Source organism: Nelusetta ayraudi, unplaced genomic scaffold, assembly GCF_046127955.1.
Source record: "Nelusetta ayraudi isolate G7.1 ecotype Tasmania unplaced genomic scaffold, CSIRO-AGI_Nayr_v1 ptg000021l, whole genome shotgun sequence".
Classification (NCBI taxonomy): domain Eukaryota; kingdom Metazoa; phylum Chordata; class Actinopteri; order Tetraodontiformes; family Monacanthidae; genus Nelusetta; species Nelusetta ayraudi.
Genome location: NW_027466071.1, coordinates 1,367,672 through 1,384,033, shown reverse-complemented (window position 1 = coordinate 1,384,033; position 16,362 = coordinate 1,367,672). Strand labels below are relative to the sequence as shown.

The 16,362-nt window shown below is 46.4% G+C and overlaps 1 protein-coding gene across 2 annotated transcripts in view; it reads left to right on the top strand.

Moving 5' to 3' along the window:
• Positions 1 to 11,804, top strand: part of runx3 (RUNX family transcription factor 3) — a 52,722-nt gene extending 40,918 nt beyond the window's left edge. For both annotated transcript variants that reach the window (XM_076027581.1, XM_076027580.1), the window contains 2 exons: positions 4,359 to 4,433; positions 8,752 to 11,804. In XM_076027581.1, coding sequence (XP_075883696.1) covers positions 4,359 to 4,433; positions 8,752 to 9,233 — 557 coding nt within the window. In that variant the 3' untranslated portion in view covers positions 9,234 to 11,804. The remainder of the gene's footprint in view (positions 1 to 4,358; positions 4,434 to 8,751) is intronic.
• Positions 11,805 to 16,362: the final 4,558 nt, after the last annotated feature.

Below are 16,362 nucleotides of genomic sequence, written 5' to 3'. Positions count from 1 at the left end.
GCTCAGGATTAGGGCAGGAATTAGAGCGTCACAGGCTCGTCGGGGCTTCAAAGGGCTGCGGCGTTGCGACACACATGTACAGTACGCCGAGAGCAGACACAACACATCAACATCAGTTGGAGCTGTCAAAGGCGCTGAAGGCTCAAGCTTCACCTTACAGCTGCCGGTGGCTGTGGGCCATCTGTTAGAAGTGTAAGCGTGTGCGTGTGTGTACGCGTGCGTGGGTGGGTGGGCGTGCGCGCGTGAGCCAAGCAGACAAGGGGGAAGGAGTGTAGAAAAAAAACCCACACACCTTAATCTTGTGGTATTACAATCATGGAGGCACACCGCAGGGCAAGAGTGGTAAAATAATTAAAAATTCTGAGCAGCGAGCCCTCCCGCCTTGCCTGTCTGCCTGTCTGACTCTGCGTCATGGAACACATCTCCCGGAACGCCATGAGGAAAGCGCAAACACAATTAGACTTCCCGTTCGAAGACGCTTGGGTGTTTACGCATCGGCGGCGCAGTTTTTTTCGGCAGCCGGGCCAATTTCCAGATACTTTAAATCCAGCGGCCTTGTTTGTTGAAGAACCGCCAGGTGACGGATCGTCCATCAACACATCGTAATTATGTGGATTAGAGTGCCGCTCGTGACAAAAGATGTTTTGCTATTTTCCAACGCTACAGAGAGCACGCATTTCCCCCTTGAAGACGGCCGGGCGAGAAGATACTTTATTTTGTTGTCTTGGCTGCGGAGCGCTGCCTCAGTTTCCTCGTCGGCAGGCCGCTTTCCCCCAAACATCTGCTCGATGCTAACATGAAATCTTAGCACGCAGACACAGACACGCACACAAGACGATTGCCCCATAGGTAAATTGAAAAGACAAAACACACGCATGCACGCACACAAACAATCCTGTGCCAGTGTTGCAAGGTCTGCGTTAATGGCCCAGACAGACAGACAGAGTAATTAAGAGCTCATTACAGTGCATGCAGTGACAGGATTCCTGCACGCTGCCAGACGCTACACTCACTGCTTGTTTTTGTTCTTTGCGGCCACAGGTAAGCCTTCTAGACATGTGGAATGATTCCCCGCCAGGGTGGAGGGCGTGTGTGTGTGTGTGTGTGTGTGTGTGTGTGTGTGTGTGTGTGCGCGCGCGCGCGCGCGAGTCTGCAAGTAGTTGAAAACGTGTGGTTCACTGAGAGCAGTCGGGCAAATCTGACACTCAGACAATCAAGTACAAAATTGTTATTCTGGTTTTTCAAAACCTCAAGTGAGGCGCATGTGTACACCGTCTGTGGGTGGTAGTTTTTTTTTTTTCTTTACCTCAAATACGGATTGCCATTAATCCTTTAACACGCACAACTTTCCCGCCCAACACTTTTTTTTTATTTTTTATTTTTTTAACAGAAGTCCACAAATGCACAGATTTTTCTTGGGGGTTCAAAGTGCAAAAGAGATTTCAGCCGTGCAAGTCTTCCACTTAAAAAACGAAGACGCAACTTAACGAGACCCTGGCTCAGTCTCCAAATAGAGGCAGCCGACACGGAGAAGTCTCTCTAACTAGAATCTGTTTTAACAGCCGAAAGACTGAGGGGGAAAAGAAGCAAAGCAGTCCTGGCACTTTTGAGGCGGTGTCATTTAATGTGTTATTCCTTCCAGCACCTGTGTGTTCCTTCCTCGAGATGAATATCAGATACGAGCAAAACATTCCACCACTAAGCCAAGTGCTGAGCACTTTGAAGAGGGACCAGACGAGCGTGCACGTGGGCGAGTCGCGTGTCATCCCATGTGGTGATGCTGTTAAGTAGTTCAGTGAAACTGACATCACTAATGCACAGCACGCTTTTGAAATGTGGCGTGAACGCTTTCACCGGTGGAAATGTCCCTTTTTTTTCTTTAAATTACCAAAATTATTTTATTTCCTTAAAATGGACGAGCCTTCCCGTTTAACCGCCATTCTGAAAATGTGTCAGCCTGTTTAAGCTGCGGCCTCTGGACCGGACCTAGCGCGAGAAAAGTCCCGTTTGATGGAGGCCCGGCCCAAGGTGGCGCTGCCCCTCCCGCCTCGTCCACAGTGACCACACTGTTTACTTGACATAAACAAGCCGGCCAGACCCCCAGGTCGGAGGCGGCACTCTGCCACTGCAATGGCCGAGAGGCTCAAACTAATTCACACATCCAGAATGACATGATCAACCAATTAGCAGCGAGAGAAGACGGAAAATGAACACCGTCAGATCCGTGTGTGTGTGTGCGTCTGTGTGTGCATGCGTGTGTGGACTTTGAGTTCAGTCCTCGCAATAGCTTGGTTTCACGCGGGTTTTTCTGCCAAACCCAAGCAGGAAACTCGGCCTCAGAGGCCGAGCCGACCAAAACAAGCAGGAGCCTGGAGTGGTCCCCATCAGGGGCTCCGCTTGACTTCTGCTCCGCGCTATCATTTTTGCAATTTACATATTATGCCGATGGCTTGCCTCGTCCATTATTTGTTATGGAGCCCGAAAGCTTCACTTGTGGTTTAAAAAAAAAAATCTTTTGAAGCTGGGTCCTTGCTTTAGAAAAGCAGAAGTGAGAGTCTCTTTTTTTCCTTTCTTTAAAAAGAAAGACCAGACTCAACTGTTTGTGTAAGTTATAATTTCACATCATAGGCGGGCGGAGTTTTACATTTCAGCAATTACACAAACTACATGTGTGCCATGAACAGTCTCTATTGAGTCTGGGGCGAGAGCGGAGAGTGGGAGGACAACTCGCTCTCGGAGAGAACATGGGATTTTTTAGCCCCCGTGTTTGTTTTTGCTCACGTTATAAGTGAGGGCTTAAAAGACATATCAAATGTCCCACATAGCTGAGCCAAGGCCGTGTTCCTCCTCTCTAACACGCTCTCCTTCTGTCTCCTTCCCTCGCTGGCGTCTTTCTTTCTCTCTCTCGCTCGCTCGCTCACTCGCTCTTTCACATTCTCTCCCCGTTGCGACGCCTCGGGCCCGAGCGAAACAGGAAGCCAGCACAAGGAGCGGCATTCACTGTGTCTCAATGACACGCTTCATTACGGCAGGCACATTACATGTCTCAGAGGCGTTGCTGGATCCGGAGTCACGAGGATGGATGCCATTTTGGCTCAAACGTCTTCTCAGCCCCCCCCCGCCCCTTTCATCTACACATGTGCTTCAAAGTCGACACCGTGTGTGTTTATTTGTGCCTTTCCCCAAAAAACTCCAGTGGCACCACCCCAAAGCCTCCCCATTAGTGACACGGTGGCGGCGCCTTCGTCTTCCCGTCTCTGTCCCGGCACTCCTGACTCGGCAGCTCCGCCCAGGCTTGGGGGGGGCTGGTCCTCTTATTAACAGGGGTAATCTGTGCCTCTGGTATTGATGTTGTCTGCCAGCCAATCAAAATATTTGAAGGTAATGTTTATTTTCTTGAGCGAATCGCACCAGCTGCTTGGAAGCTTTTCCTGAATAAGGCCATTTATGCGTAAGAATTTGCCATTGTGAGGCGGTGTGCAAGGACCTCTTGGTGACTGAGTGCTGATTTGGGCCTTTGCAAAGGAAGTGAGGGAGCTCCAGGGGAAGCGGAGATCTTACACATACTGAGTCCAATGTGGCCATAGGTGAACAGCCCAGTGCCTCCTCCCTCTCGGCTCCTGGCAGCCGTCTAAGTCCTAATTGCCACTACAGGCGGTTAGCAGTTTGCTATGTTGCGGTATCTCAGCAGTGGAGGGCAGAGTCATAGGGATACCACATGGCTGGCTGACAGTGTCAAGAAAAAGTTGCTCATAAGGTAACAGAGAAAAAAAGGAAAGCACAAAAACGGTACCAAAAACTTTTCCCAACAGAATGCAGTTATTCTAGTCAAAGCCACAAGGTCTTAGACTCGGATCAGTCTTTCCCTGTTTGTGTCTCCGGTGAGTGCAAAGCAGGGCCCCGCACATCGGGCCAACTGGTTCCCATCCTGACAGCTTGGCTGGACAGGCTGGTGACAGTCCTGCCCTTCACAAGTCGCTGCCGCCCCTGCAGTGTCTCGCCTGGAAGACCCAAAAATACCTCCCATGCACCCATCAGGCTTGTTTTTGCTGGCCTGGTCTCACTCTAGTGAGAAAACCGCAGTGTCTCTTCCCGGTCTGCACTGCTCTGTCAGCAGAGGCCGACCTGTGACATTAAGACATCTGCAAACAGACAGATTTTAAGACAGTTTTGACGAGTCTGTCAAGAATAGTTTGTTGCCACTCGGCCTTAAGATTTTTACGCCACAGGATTTGACTTCCTCATTCAGTGAGGATGAGGATTCAGTGGTATGCATGGGAGATGGTACATTTGTGCACAAAAACTCAAGATTCAAAGGGAGGTTTATCAAATTAAACTTCTTTCTATGTGTGTTGCAGGTCTGTGGCAGGAACAAATGGAGACCCCTACTCTGAAGACATGCAAAGTGGAAGAGGACCTGAGACCATGGCCAGGTAAGACGTTGCAAACGCTGTTTTCAATTCAGCTTTCTCCCTAATTTGAGCACTCAAGGTGGGTCTGAGTGAAACGGTGCCTTCATATGAAACATTCAAGGCAAGAGTGTCTGCTAGTTGACACATAATAATAACAAAAACAATACTGTGTACCAGTCAACATGGTAGGGTGAGGTAAGAAAGAACTGTCAACCCAGGAAGATAAATGATGGACAAGTTGATAAATGAGTACACACCTCTTGGAGATAAAACATCTTTGAAGTCATTTTAATTACCAGACACTGACAGCCTCTCACGTACAGACAAACAATGCTGAAGTGGGAGGGACCAAAGGGCGCGCCTTTGGCTGGCTGTGACAATTTTGGAGTCCATTTCGTTTTGCCTGTAGGGCCGCACTACAGCCCGCAACATTCCTTGGAAGCCAACACCCTGCCTGTCGTTGTGTTTCCTCCTTCCCCACCCTCTCCCGATCGTTTGCTTCTGGGTGATTTGGATCTCCGCTGCGGTGGCACAGCCTCCCCAACCCCAGCACCCAGTCTCCCATTGCTCACCATATCCATAAACCACCACACCACATCAGACACGCGACTCAGTCACCCGCCGCGGGATGACACTATCAGACACACAAGTGCAATAATGAAGTTCTGTTCTGCCAGAGTAACATTGCGCTATAAGGACAAGAACACTGCCCGAAGCAGTTTGTCTGGGGAATAACATATTTACATATTCTTAACGCTGAAAGAGTGTTTTTTTCCCAGAGAGAGATTCTTTCTACAGATCAGATGATCATTTGTACAGTAGACAGTACTAATAACTAAGTAAAACAGAGATATAAGAAGACAAATGGGCATAACAATAAAACACACCTTAATCCGCTTGCCGTACCCATCTATATGTATTACCTCTCTCACGTAGGAAGAAAATTTACTTAACAAACACACGAGCAATGTCACCTCATTGGCTGAGGACATTAGGAAAATCGCAAGTTTTCTGTGATCACAACCATCCTTTGCCATTCACTCGTGTTGCATGTCACAAGTCGGGAGGCATGCAAATTCCCTGCGCTTACACGATTAAGGGCCTGACGTGGATGAGTCGCCCACGCCGTTTGCCAAAGGTGCCACCGCTCAGAGGTGATTGTCATTTGCATTCAACGTGACGCCTCGGCCCCAAAGCCTTGCTCTCTAAATAAACACCTGGAGATGATTTGTGTTCATTTGGATCTCCTGTTCTACAGCCTGTGCAGAGGTACCAGCCTCTCTGCATGAGTGTTGCTTTAATCAGCAGGCAATTCCCAACAGTGACAGCTCATCCTTGTGGCATCCACTGTTTAAACAAATCTTTGGGAATCGAAAGAACAAGTCTTTTTTTTTTAATTCGAAGAACCTTGGGTTTATAAGGCAGAGGCTAGAAAACCACCTCTACAGAGCTCTTTTTTCCCTTCTACTTTGCTTCCACTCCACTTATTTGCCTGAGACACCATCCTTGGGCGCTGGCCGTCACGGTTTGCATCAAACCTGAGTAAACATTTCACAGGTGAGCGCACAGTTTTGCATCTTCACATTGCCGGCCACCACGGCAGGACGCACACGCGGCACTCTGTGCGGCGTCACACATGCAGACGAGAGCGTCTCCAACGCTGGGCTTATGTTAACACCCAAAATCAGTTTGTCCCGCATGCAAAAGAGGCAAACCTCCTGCCGTGCCTGGGTTACACGCTTGACTGTGGACTAGTGGACTTCTTGAGCTGAGCACAAAGGAGGAGGACTCCACCCTTGGCATTATGGAATTGAATAAGCGTGCGGGTGCCATGCTTCAAAGCCAGAGTAGGAAAGAAAGGGGCCGGAACACTGCGTCCTCTATAAAAAAAAAAACTGATTTCCAGCTCCAAACTTCATGGATTGGGAACATCACAGAGAGCACACTGTGCCAGCTCGCCCTCTGGGGTCCATCCCTTCTCCTGTCCCTGCAATTTAGTCAACACGTTTCAGATGAGTCTAATGGAGATCATGTGTGGCTGCGAGCCGCAGAGGTTATAGGCAGCTACTAGGCTCCGTTTGGAAGACCCTCTCTGCTAAAGATACATCGCTGTTACCACAGCCACATCAGTGCAGCCTGAACTTAAATCGGGTGGGAGGGTAGACGGGGAGGGGGGGTGACTTACAACATGAGCAAAGGAGGAGAAATAGCAGACAGCAAAACTGTGCTTCCCAATTATTCAACAGGTTGCTAGGCCTTCTCCTCCAGAGGGAGCTACCGTGCACGCAAAGGCTTTAGGGCGGTAACAGACCCCTGCTGGCCCCAAGCCAAGGGCTTGATACTGCACAAGCCCATTAAGGTGTTGTGATAAGTGTCCAGTCCAGTTTCCTCTGACGGAACACAGGAGTCAATCCCGACCGCAGCTTTGCCAACACGTTTCCACCGACTCCAATTAAGTGGGGATGATGTGCGGGGTGGGCCCCCAGCGCAAGGCCCTTCCTTCCCTCCCTCCCCTACCTCAGACAAGGTCTAATTTTAGTGCAGACACAGTGAAATGAACAGATGAGAAAGGGGAGCGGGAGGGGGTCGGTGGGGAGAAAGGGAAGGCTTTTGGGGAGTCCAGCAGGAATTAGCCGGCCGACTCCACTTCACCCGAATCAACAGCAGCTGAAGGCTTGGATTTTCCTCGCGTGAAATAAGATATGCAGTCTGACTCTGGTGCCGGGTAGACTCTGGAAAAAGAAACAGCCCCCCCACCACTAGCAAACTCCCTCATCCGAAAAGAAGAGGAAATTCAACTGTGGAGATGTGTTGTTTAAAAGAAAAAAGTAGCAGGGTCTGTGGAAATAGCGAAGGAACTGAAAAAATGAAAATGGACGCGGTTCTCCAGACATAGGGAAAAGACATTTCAACAAGACTGTGGCACGCAAGTTCAGCATCCCCCCGCCCCCTTCCCCCCCTCAGGGCGGTGGCATGCAAGCGCTTGCTATTTCACAAATACAAGGTCTCTTTTCTCTACCATACAAATCTACATTTTACACTTGCTGTCACATAGGCACATTGGACCCATTGGAAGCCACATGCGGACAAACAAATAACCAAGGTCTGAGGTCTTTGGAAGAGTATGAGTTTGCCTGCAGGCAGGGAGTGGGGATGCTTTCGTTGTCTGTTAACATCGAGTATGAGCAAACTTTCTGTTAAGGTTTTTCAGAAAATTCAGCCAGGCTTGTGACTACCTCACCTTAATCCATCAATAACTTCCCAGTGATGCTTGAGATGAGACGTGCCCATTTTGTTAGAAATGAGACTGGATGGATAAACTTGGTTATGTGAACTGCATTTGCTATCCAAAACAAACTATTGCGAAACCCAATAAATCATATAATGCAGTGGAAAACGAGACAGTAACCTCAAAGGGCCAAAAATCAAATACTTCAGAAAATGGTGGGGGGTTTTTTTGTCTTGCACAACTTCAGACTAATGGAGTCATATCTGAAGCTGAGAGGATGCTGTATCGGCCAAAAACACTGCTCGGTTAAGTGAGACGGGCAATATGGTGTTTGACTTAAGGAGTGAGGTTGGTGACAGTGGGGGTCCCAAATCTCAGAGAAGTTAACTGCCAAGTCAAATCCTTGAGCGATATTTTTATTTCTTTTCTTTGTCAGCTGAATAAATTAGAAAGTGTCCAGTGAAACTGAAGTCCTAGCAGTTGGGTTCACGGTGCTCCGCTAGCTGTGAGATTACACTTAGCAGTTAACTCTGACAGCTCCTGGCCTGTGAGACACATTAATTTAGCGGATATTTGCACAGAAAAAAAAAACCTGTGATGCCTTTTTGTTTCTCGTGCGTCTTTCCTTTCATTTCCCTCCTCTGTCTGTCTCCAATTGTGACCGCCTGCCGCTGTCGCCCATGTATGATTTATCATGAGCTGCATGGAGCGACAACAAGTCGTCAGTGTTTATACAAAGCAACCCTCTGCGCTGACAATACAGCTTTTCATTCCTTGGAGGAGAGAGAATACTGTATCTTGCTCTCCATGTGAAGGAACGGCAGGAGAGCTGTGGCTGTGGGGGGGGGGCTTTACTCATAACGTGGGTCTTGTGCACGAGGCTGTGGGATGATGTGCTGTCAGTGTTTGATGACCGTTATGAACCAAAAAAAAATGTCTCAGTTCATTACTGTGAGCAAACATTTCCATGGGCAGGCGTATCACTAGAAATCTGAGCTGGGTTTGGGGGGAAAAGTTCTGAGTAGTTATGGAGTCGTAGAAAATGCCGCTTTCACCCATGTGTTTCTGGTGCCTCTTTCCAACCTTTTGTTTCTCTGTCTCACCCAACAGCGACTACTGAACTCTTCCAGCAGAGGACCACCTTCCCGTCTCTGTCGCCGCTGACTGACCCTCGCTTCTCAGATCCCCGCATGCACTACCCCGGGGCCTTCCCCTACTCTGCCAACACCTCCAGCACTGGCATCAGCGGCCTCAGCATGTCAGCCTCCTCCAGATATCACACCTACCTGCCGCCTCCCTACTCTAACAACCAATCTCAGAACTTCCAGTCCAACTCCTACCTGTATTACGGCACAGGCTCCGGCTCCTACCAGTTTTCCATGGTGGCACCAGGGAACACCGGGGGCGAGCGCTCTCCCACCCGCCTGCTGTCGTGCTCAGGTGCCGCAGGCACTGGTGGCACCAACAGCCTGATGAACCTGGGCCTGAATGCTCAGAGCGAGGGTGTGGAGGCCGACGGCAGCCACAGCAACTCCCCCACTGCCATGAGTGCTTCGGGCCGCCTGGATGAGTCTGTTTGGAGGCCTTATTGACTGATACACGGCGAGACAATCAGGCGCTGAAAGTCAAATATGATAATACACCAAATATGATGAACACTGAAAGAAAATAGAAAAACCAAAAAAGTAAAAAATGCTGCATGTTTTGTCTTCCCCCCCCGCCCTCCCGCACTCACTTATAAGGCTCCGAGTTTCAGCAACCCACTCAGTACTTCCAGGTATTTGAGTAAGCCTTTGCACTGTGTGTGAACGTGTGCCCTCGATGGACAATGGAGGCCAAATTTCCCGAGAGACGTTTAAGAAGCTACAACAGCCCTTCAGGATCCAAGCCCTGGCCCTGTGACAATGGCAGTGCGAACACTCGGCATAGCTGATGGACATGAAAAAACCCCACAGTGGACATTCATCATATAGACAACTCTGCCAGACTCACTCCCTCGCAAGGTGGAGAGGAGTGACTGAAGCAGACCAAGTTCACTGAGGGACTTCTTTCAAGACGTGGCTTCACTTGCTGTAGCAATTCTTCTGCGCTTTCAATTATGTAAAAATGGTTGAATTTATTCTTTTCAAAGAAAGAAAGAAAGTGTTGTTTGTGTTAATATTTGTATTCAGGGCGGTGTCGACGTGTGTCGACAGTGCATATGCAGTACCTTCTTGCCTAATTTATTATACCAAATGGACACACTGACCTTTGGTTAAGGGTATGCAGTGGATGCTTAAGCCTAAACAAAAGCATTTATGTGTAAGGACTCTCCACTCGTGTGTCCATAGTGTATCCAGGTTGGACAATGGCCAATATTTTAAGGAATGTAAAGACCTACACGTTGAGGCGTTAATTACATTTGTTTCTTGCAGGAATAACAATACAACTGGTTGCATCTAATTTTTCTTTTTCGGTTTTCTCACTCAATCATTAAAGAGGTCCTGATCGGATATTTTTTAACTGGATTACATTGCCTTACTTTTGATATTTATTTGAGCCAAATTGTGAAGAAATGTGCGCATATACCGAAAATCCTTGAGCATTTCTCAATACCTTTTCCTTTTGATATCTATATGTAACAGTATATATACCATATTTTGTTGTTAAGTATAAATTTGGAATTTGTGTAATATATTGCTACTAAATTATGAAAAAACAAAACCTTTTTTAATGTAATTATTTTGTCTTCCAATGTAGCTTTGATGCACTAAAAACTTTTATTCCTGATCAACCATACCCAACAACTTCTATATCGAGGGCTGAAAAACATTTAAGTATATCCCAAACTGTCTACAAGCACCAAAATTGCCATTTTGCCTAGTTTTTGCACTATCTCGGACTGTCCTTTTTTTTTTGGTTGCATGAATTGAGGTACAAACAGCTGAAACTATGCCAAACTAAATATTAAATAATCCTTATTTGCGAAACAAAAGTGCTCTTTAGAGAAAAAGAAAATCACATTTCTGTGAGTGCACATTCCCTCATCCTCAGCACCAGTGGGGGGAGCCTCCAGGGAGGGGAGCCCTGGAGTAACAAGTGATCCCACATCCCCCAGAGTAGGTAGAGTGGGAGGATGAAGGTATAGGAGGAGGTGGTGGGATCAGAGTGGTATCTTCTTACCAACACCAAGGGCACTTCTACAAAAAAAAGAAAGACAAAAAAAGTTGCCTTGCTGCGCACATGTCCCTTTGTTCTCTCTAATCAGTGAGGTCTTTGAAGCCTTTATGGTCCTGATTCTGTCTTTTCTGGTCTAATTTACTGATCATCTGTGCCAGGGGCTCATGGCTCTGCTAATAAGTCACGCGCCAACACAGATCATCTGGGTATGAGCTGTGGAAAGGCATTTGCAGAAGATATCAGGTGTCTCTTGCCTACTTCTAAAAGAGTTCTAAAAGAGAAGCATTCATGCCTCGGAAAGATGAGTATCCAGTCACTATAAAAGTTAGATTTAATTTCAAAGTGAGTAATACCCGGAAGCCTTGCTTTGCTGTTCACAAGATGTTTTATTATTTTGCTTTATTGTGCCTTTTCTTTTAAAGAAAAAAAAATAATTGTAACAATGTCTCATTCCTATCGCCCTTTAAGTGTGAGGAAAAGCATGATTCCTTTTTCTCTCCTCCGCAACCTTTACACGGTTTAAGTTTTTTTCGTCTTTTCTTTATTATGGGCAAAAATCATGCAGCTAGAGAAACCGCACGCATACTTACGTATGACTGTTTGGTTTCAACAATAAAACCAAAGATGTTCACAACTGCCTGTAATACCGTCAGAAAGATAGATGTAAAATGATTCATGTCTTGATCTCGAAAGTCATTCTTAAAGCAAAAGCTATAATGTACAAGTGACTTGTATTTTATTGTAAATTGGATTAAGAGCACAATATTACTATTTTTTTTCTTTTGTTTTCTTAATACAACATGTCAGGTTTTTTCATATATGTAACTGTCTCTCCTTTGATTTTTCTTTATGCTCAAAGCATGTACGAACATCTGAAACTCCTGTTTGTTTAAGAATCTCGACAATGTATGTAATGATATTGTTCATGCTTCAATGTTGTGTGCTTGTAAAGTTTGCGGATGATGTAGTTTTTAATCTTTTTAATTAAAAAACATTGTCTGAAACTGGTCCTTGGAATGTTTTTATGCAATTAACTCTCCTGGAGAGGTATATGAAAACAATTATTCCAAATACTAAAAAGGTGAATTTCATGCATATGTGTTTTGGGTTTTTTTTTTTTTTCAATTGTTTGAGTATGAAATCAGATTGCTTTCATCCCGTTAATGTGAATCTGTGCTGAGAAGTGAGGACTGTGATGTCTTTTACCGTTGAACTGGGACAAGTAGTGATAGGTCAACGAGTGTAATCCACCCCACAAAACTCTTGTCACATTTTCCTCTAATGAATTAGCATCAAGACAAACAGAATAAACACTGGTGGGACCTGGTTTCTTTCCAGCACATTCTGATCCAATGAATGTTTCTCAGCCTCGTACAGTAAATGCCATGCATGCCTCCACCTCGTTGCCCTGGCAGCTCCTTCCCAAAAGCCTCAAATAATTATCCTGTTCCATTAAGTTTTATGGCGATCATCTCTTGTCATGCATTTTGACAGAAGAAAATAAATGTCTGAGCTGTCCACACGGCAAACACAGAATTAAGCAGGCAGGAATCCGATACCACCCTGGCGGCCTCCATGCTAGCACCTCGGTGCGAGTCGTTACTTGTTAAAAACAATGCGGGAGAACTTCGGAATGTCGGCTTCCTTTTTTACTTGCTGTGTGTTTGTTAGTTTATGCAGCGTCGACGGCATCTTTTTTGGCTGACTGGCCAAAAGCCACGCCTGCAAGCTTCGACAGACATCAGCTGCTTCCTTATGGGGTGGTCTGATTTCAGATGTCTCATGTGGTTAACCTGAAACACAACACCAAAAATCTCCACTCCTAAACTACTGCCACCTGTTGATGCACCATGAAAGGGACTTTGGCTCAAAAAAATAAAGCTTTGTTTTTCCTTCTTCAACTTACTCCTTTATTTTTCTTTTTTTTTAATACTCTCCTGTATCTTTGCTCCTTGCCTCTTTCATCCTTTCTTCCCATTCGGTTTGATGCTTTCTTTCTTTCCCTCCCTGTGGCTGCTGCCGTGTCTGCGTCAGGGCCTTCCATGGGGGCAGCGTTGGCAGCACAACAAAGCCCCGGGACGTGCACATAGACTTGATACACGCTGTATTCAATTAACTCGGAGCTCTGTAAGCACTTCCCCACACGCACAAGAAACTCACACACATGATCCCGTGCTGACAGATCTCACACCGACCTCCACCGAGACGGGCCGAGCTCCACCTCGCAGCGTGAGCGCAGGACAGATCTCCGCCGTCTCAAACGCTGCCAACTACTTATTCCAGGTCTCATTCCAGTCGCTGTGCATGAACACCGCCCCTCTCAACCCCCCCCCACTGCTCAGGAAGCCCAAAGAGATGATGATAAGCTTTCAATTAGACGAGGCTCAGGGGAATTTTCCAGCTGTCTTCACAGACTCTGAGATCCGTCTCTCTCCCGTCCACATGTGTGGAGCAGAGAAGCTCTCATCTGGCTCCATCTCTGTCGCGGACGTACGTGAGCGGAGATGCCTTTGTCCTCTCTCTCCTCCTTGTTCCCGCTATGCTCCCCAAAACTGTAACTCTCCGGGAAAGGGGGGGGAAACATGGACCAGGTTGGATTTGTCTGGATGCAATTGTCGTCAAAGGCACATTGGACTGGTTTATAAGACAACGGGGAAAATTTAACTTTAAGTGGATACAATAAAAACAGAACTGGAGGCATGACGGCAAAACGAAAAACTGGAACAAGGAGACTCATTGAAGAAGAAGCTTTCTAAAAATGGTATGGATTTTCAGATGGATTATCAGAGTTTTCTGACAATAGCCAACTGGCTCCAATGTGAGTTCAATGTAAATGTCCGTCATGACTTCATTTAGAATAAAATCAAGGATTGTAAGTATTATGTGTAGCAGTATAACTACAGAGAAAACTTGTTTCTCATGGGCCTTTTGGTTTCCGCTTTACCTGCACACGAAATCTACAGAGGCCTCCACAGCAACAGCCGCTGGTCTCTCCTCCCTGCAGTTCGTGAGAAGGAGTGGGCTACAAACAGTCGATCTGGGTGCCTGGTACATGACCAGAAGTCTATTTTCTAACCAGACTGGTGATGGGAACAGAGGCTGCCGTCCAAATTCAGGGTTCCCACAGATTGACCAAGAAACACAGGGGCCAGGGGCTAACAAAACCGCGAGAGCCGTGATGCAACCGTTCTCACACTGCCGACGAGCTGCATGCCCTGCTGGCGGGGAACGGCAGATGGAGCGAGAGGCGAGGAGGAGGCAGAGAAGGCAGGCCCTGCCAGTTCAAGGGATCCCAGTGAAGGTAGTTTCTCATCCACGCCGGGTCTACAGAGACCACTGCGTGCTGCTGTGCGTCAAGCGGCTCCCAGTTCCCACAGTGGAGCACCTCTCCACGGAGCTAGAACCCAGTTCCCGCTCAGGCCCAGAGGATCGTTGAGCTCTCGCGTGCACAAAAGGTCTCGCTATTGAGCAAATCGAGAGATGACACCATAAATTCAGGGTCACTGTTGTGTTTGAGACCCTGCTGTAAAAATAAATGAAAGATAAAATGAAATGATGTTAAAAGCAAAAAATAAATTCCATTTGTGCTTTTTCCAATCACTGGCTTACAGAAAAATAAACAGATGTCAATTAACTCTATCTAGCCAAGTATTCAACCACAAAATGTCTTGCAGCACGAGATGGTTATTTCAATGTCTTTGACCACAAAACTGTTAGTTAAAGAGATTTAGAACACTGGACTCAGAATAGGGTTGTTTTTTTTCTTTTTTTTGAAAACTGAAACACCCCCTAATAATATATAGCTACTAAGCCAAGGATTTAAACTAAGTATAATCAGTTATATGTTCAACAAAACAAAATAAGGTTTCTTTTCAGAAAAGAATAGATCAAGAAAATTACAAAGTGCGAGAGAGTGTGCATTTTAAAAACTCAGCACAAAGAGCATTGGAACTACATTACTACCATGTTAGGGTCAACACTCAATCATCTTGGTGTTATCCCCTTCTAAACACATGGCAGCTCGAACAAAACAAGCTAAATGTTCCTGGAGGGTGTAAACAAAGGTCAACTACAAAGATGTTTGTTGTTTGTTTTGGGTACAACTGGGTATTGTAGGTTTTTTTTTTGTTTTTTTTTTTTTAAAGATTTCAGCCACAGAGATGGCTTCTAAAACCGCTGACCGAAAAAATTGGAGACTTCCAAAATTCGTCCGTCCTCACAAATGTCATCGCAGGCAGCCAAGGTATGCAAATGAGACCAAGCCAGCGGCAGCCTTTACACATTTATAGGTGAAACCCAGCAGACCGCTGGTAGACCTCTGGCCCTGACCATGCGTAGCAGCTATTGTGGCTATGACCACAGCAACTAACTGTCGTCTCCATACCCCAAAGGCTTGGATTGAAATTCTTGTACTTGCATCAAGGCCACAGCTGTGAACCAATCTGGATTTAATTTCATCAGTTATTTTAAGAAGAAAGCTAACAAATTTAACAGCACTTCGTGGTATTTTTTCGGACTTTGTGATGGTGGGAAAAAATGAATCACTTCTTTAAATTTGATTAGGACGTTGTATTTGCATTTGAAAATGGTGCCAAGTGTGTTACTGAGGGGAATTGTCCTTCCCAGACACAATACGAGCTGTTTCCCATACTGATTCATGAGAGTTGACAGACTTTTTTTTTTCTGCCTTCTTTTTCTCACAGTGAAAATCTGAACGATCTGTACACGCGAACGCTGCTTCCTCAATAAAACAGGAAATTGACATCAGACGGACACACACACACACACACACAAGTTCACTGCCAGGCTCCCCCCCCCCCTCCCCATCACGGTGGGGTTCTGAGTTGGGGGGAGGGGGAGGCAAGGAAGGGAAACGGGGATCCCAGTGGACCAGGTCTCTGTTCGCTTCCTGCAGCAGGGGAACACGATAAATTGCCAGTTCACATACACACTTTCGAACTTCCCATCTTTTTCATCCTTTTCTAAGCAAGTAGTGAAAAAAAGGAGGACCATTTTGGATTACATGGGAACACAAGTGATCATTAAAAGCGAGCGTCATTTCTCGTTCCCAGTCTCTTCTTTGGAAGGGGCCGAGGCAGATAAATATACTGTTCAGCTTCTTGTCGCCATGCCACATCCAGAACTAAATGTCATTTTGGAACCCACTCCCACACCTCAGGATATCTGACTAATATGCTTTTCACCAGTTGGAACTCATGTGACTAAAGACAAGGAGATAAGATTATCCCCACCATCCGCTCGGGATCCCCCACCCCGCACCCCGGTATTGCAAAAGCATGAGAGTCCTTTCGAGCCGGCACTTTATATGCATTTAAAACTACAGTATGTCGACAACGACGGCCTGCCGCCATTCTTATGTCATCACTTTTTCCGAAGCCGCTAGTTTTGTTGCTATTTTAGCACTTTGATCATCCAAGTCTAAATAAATCAAGCCGCCACTGACACCTGATAAAGTGTCAGCTATTATTATTGTTAGACAGGTGCAGTGACTAAAAAGCTACTGGTGTTTCTGCCTCCCCTTCTGCAGCACACACACACACA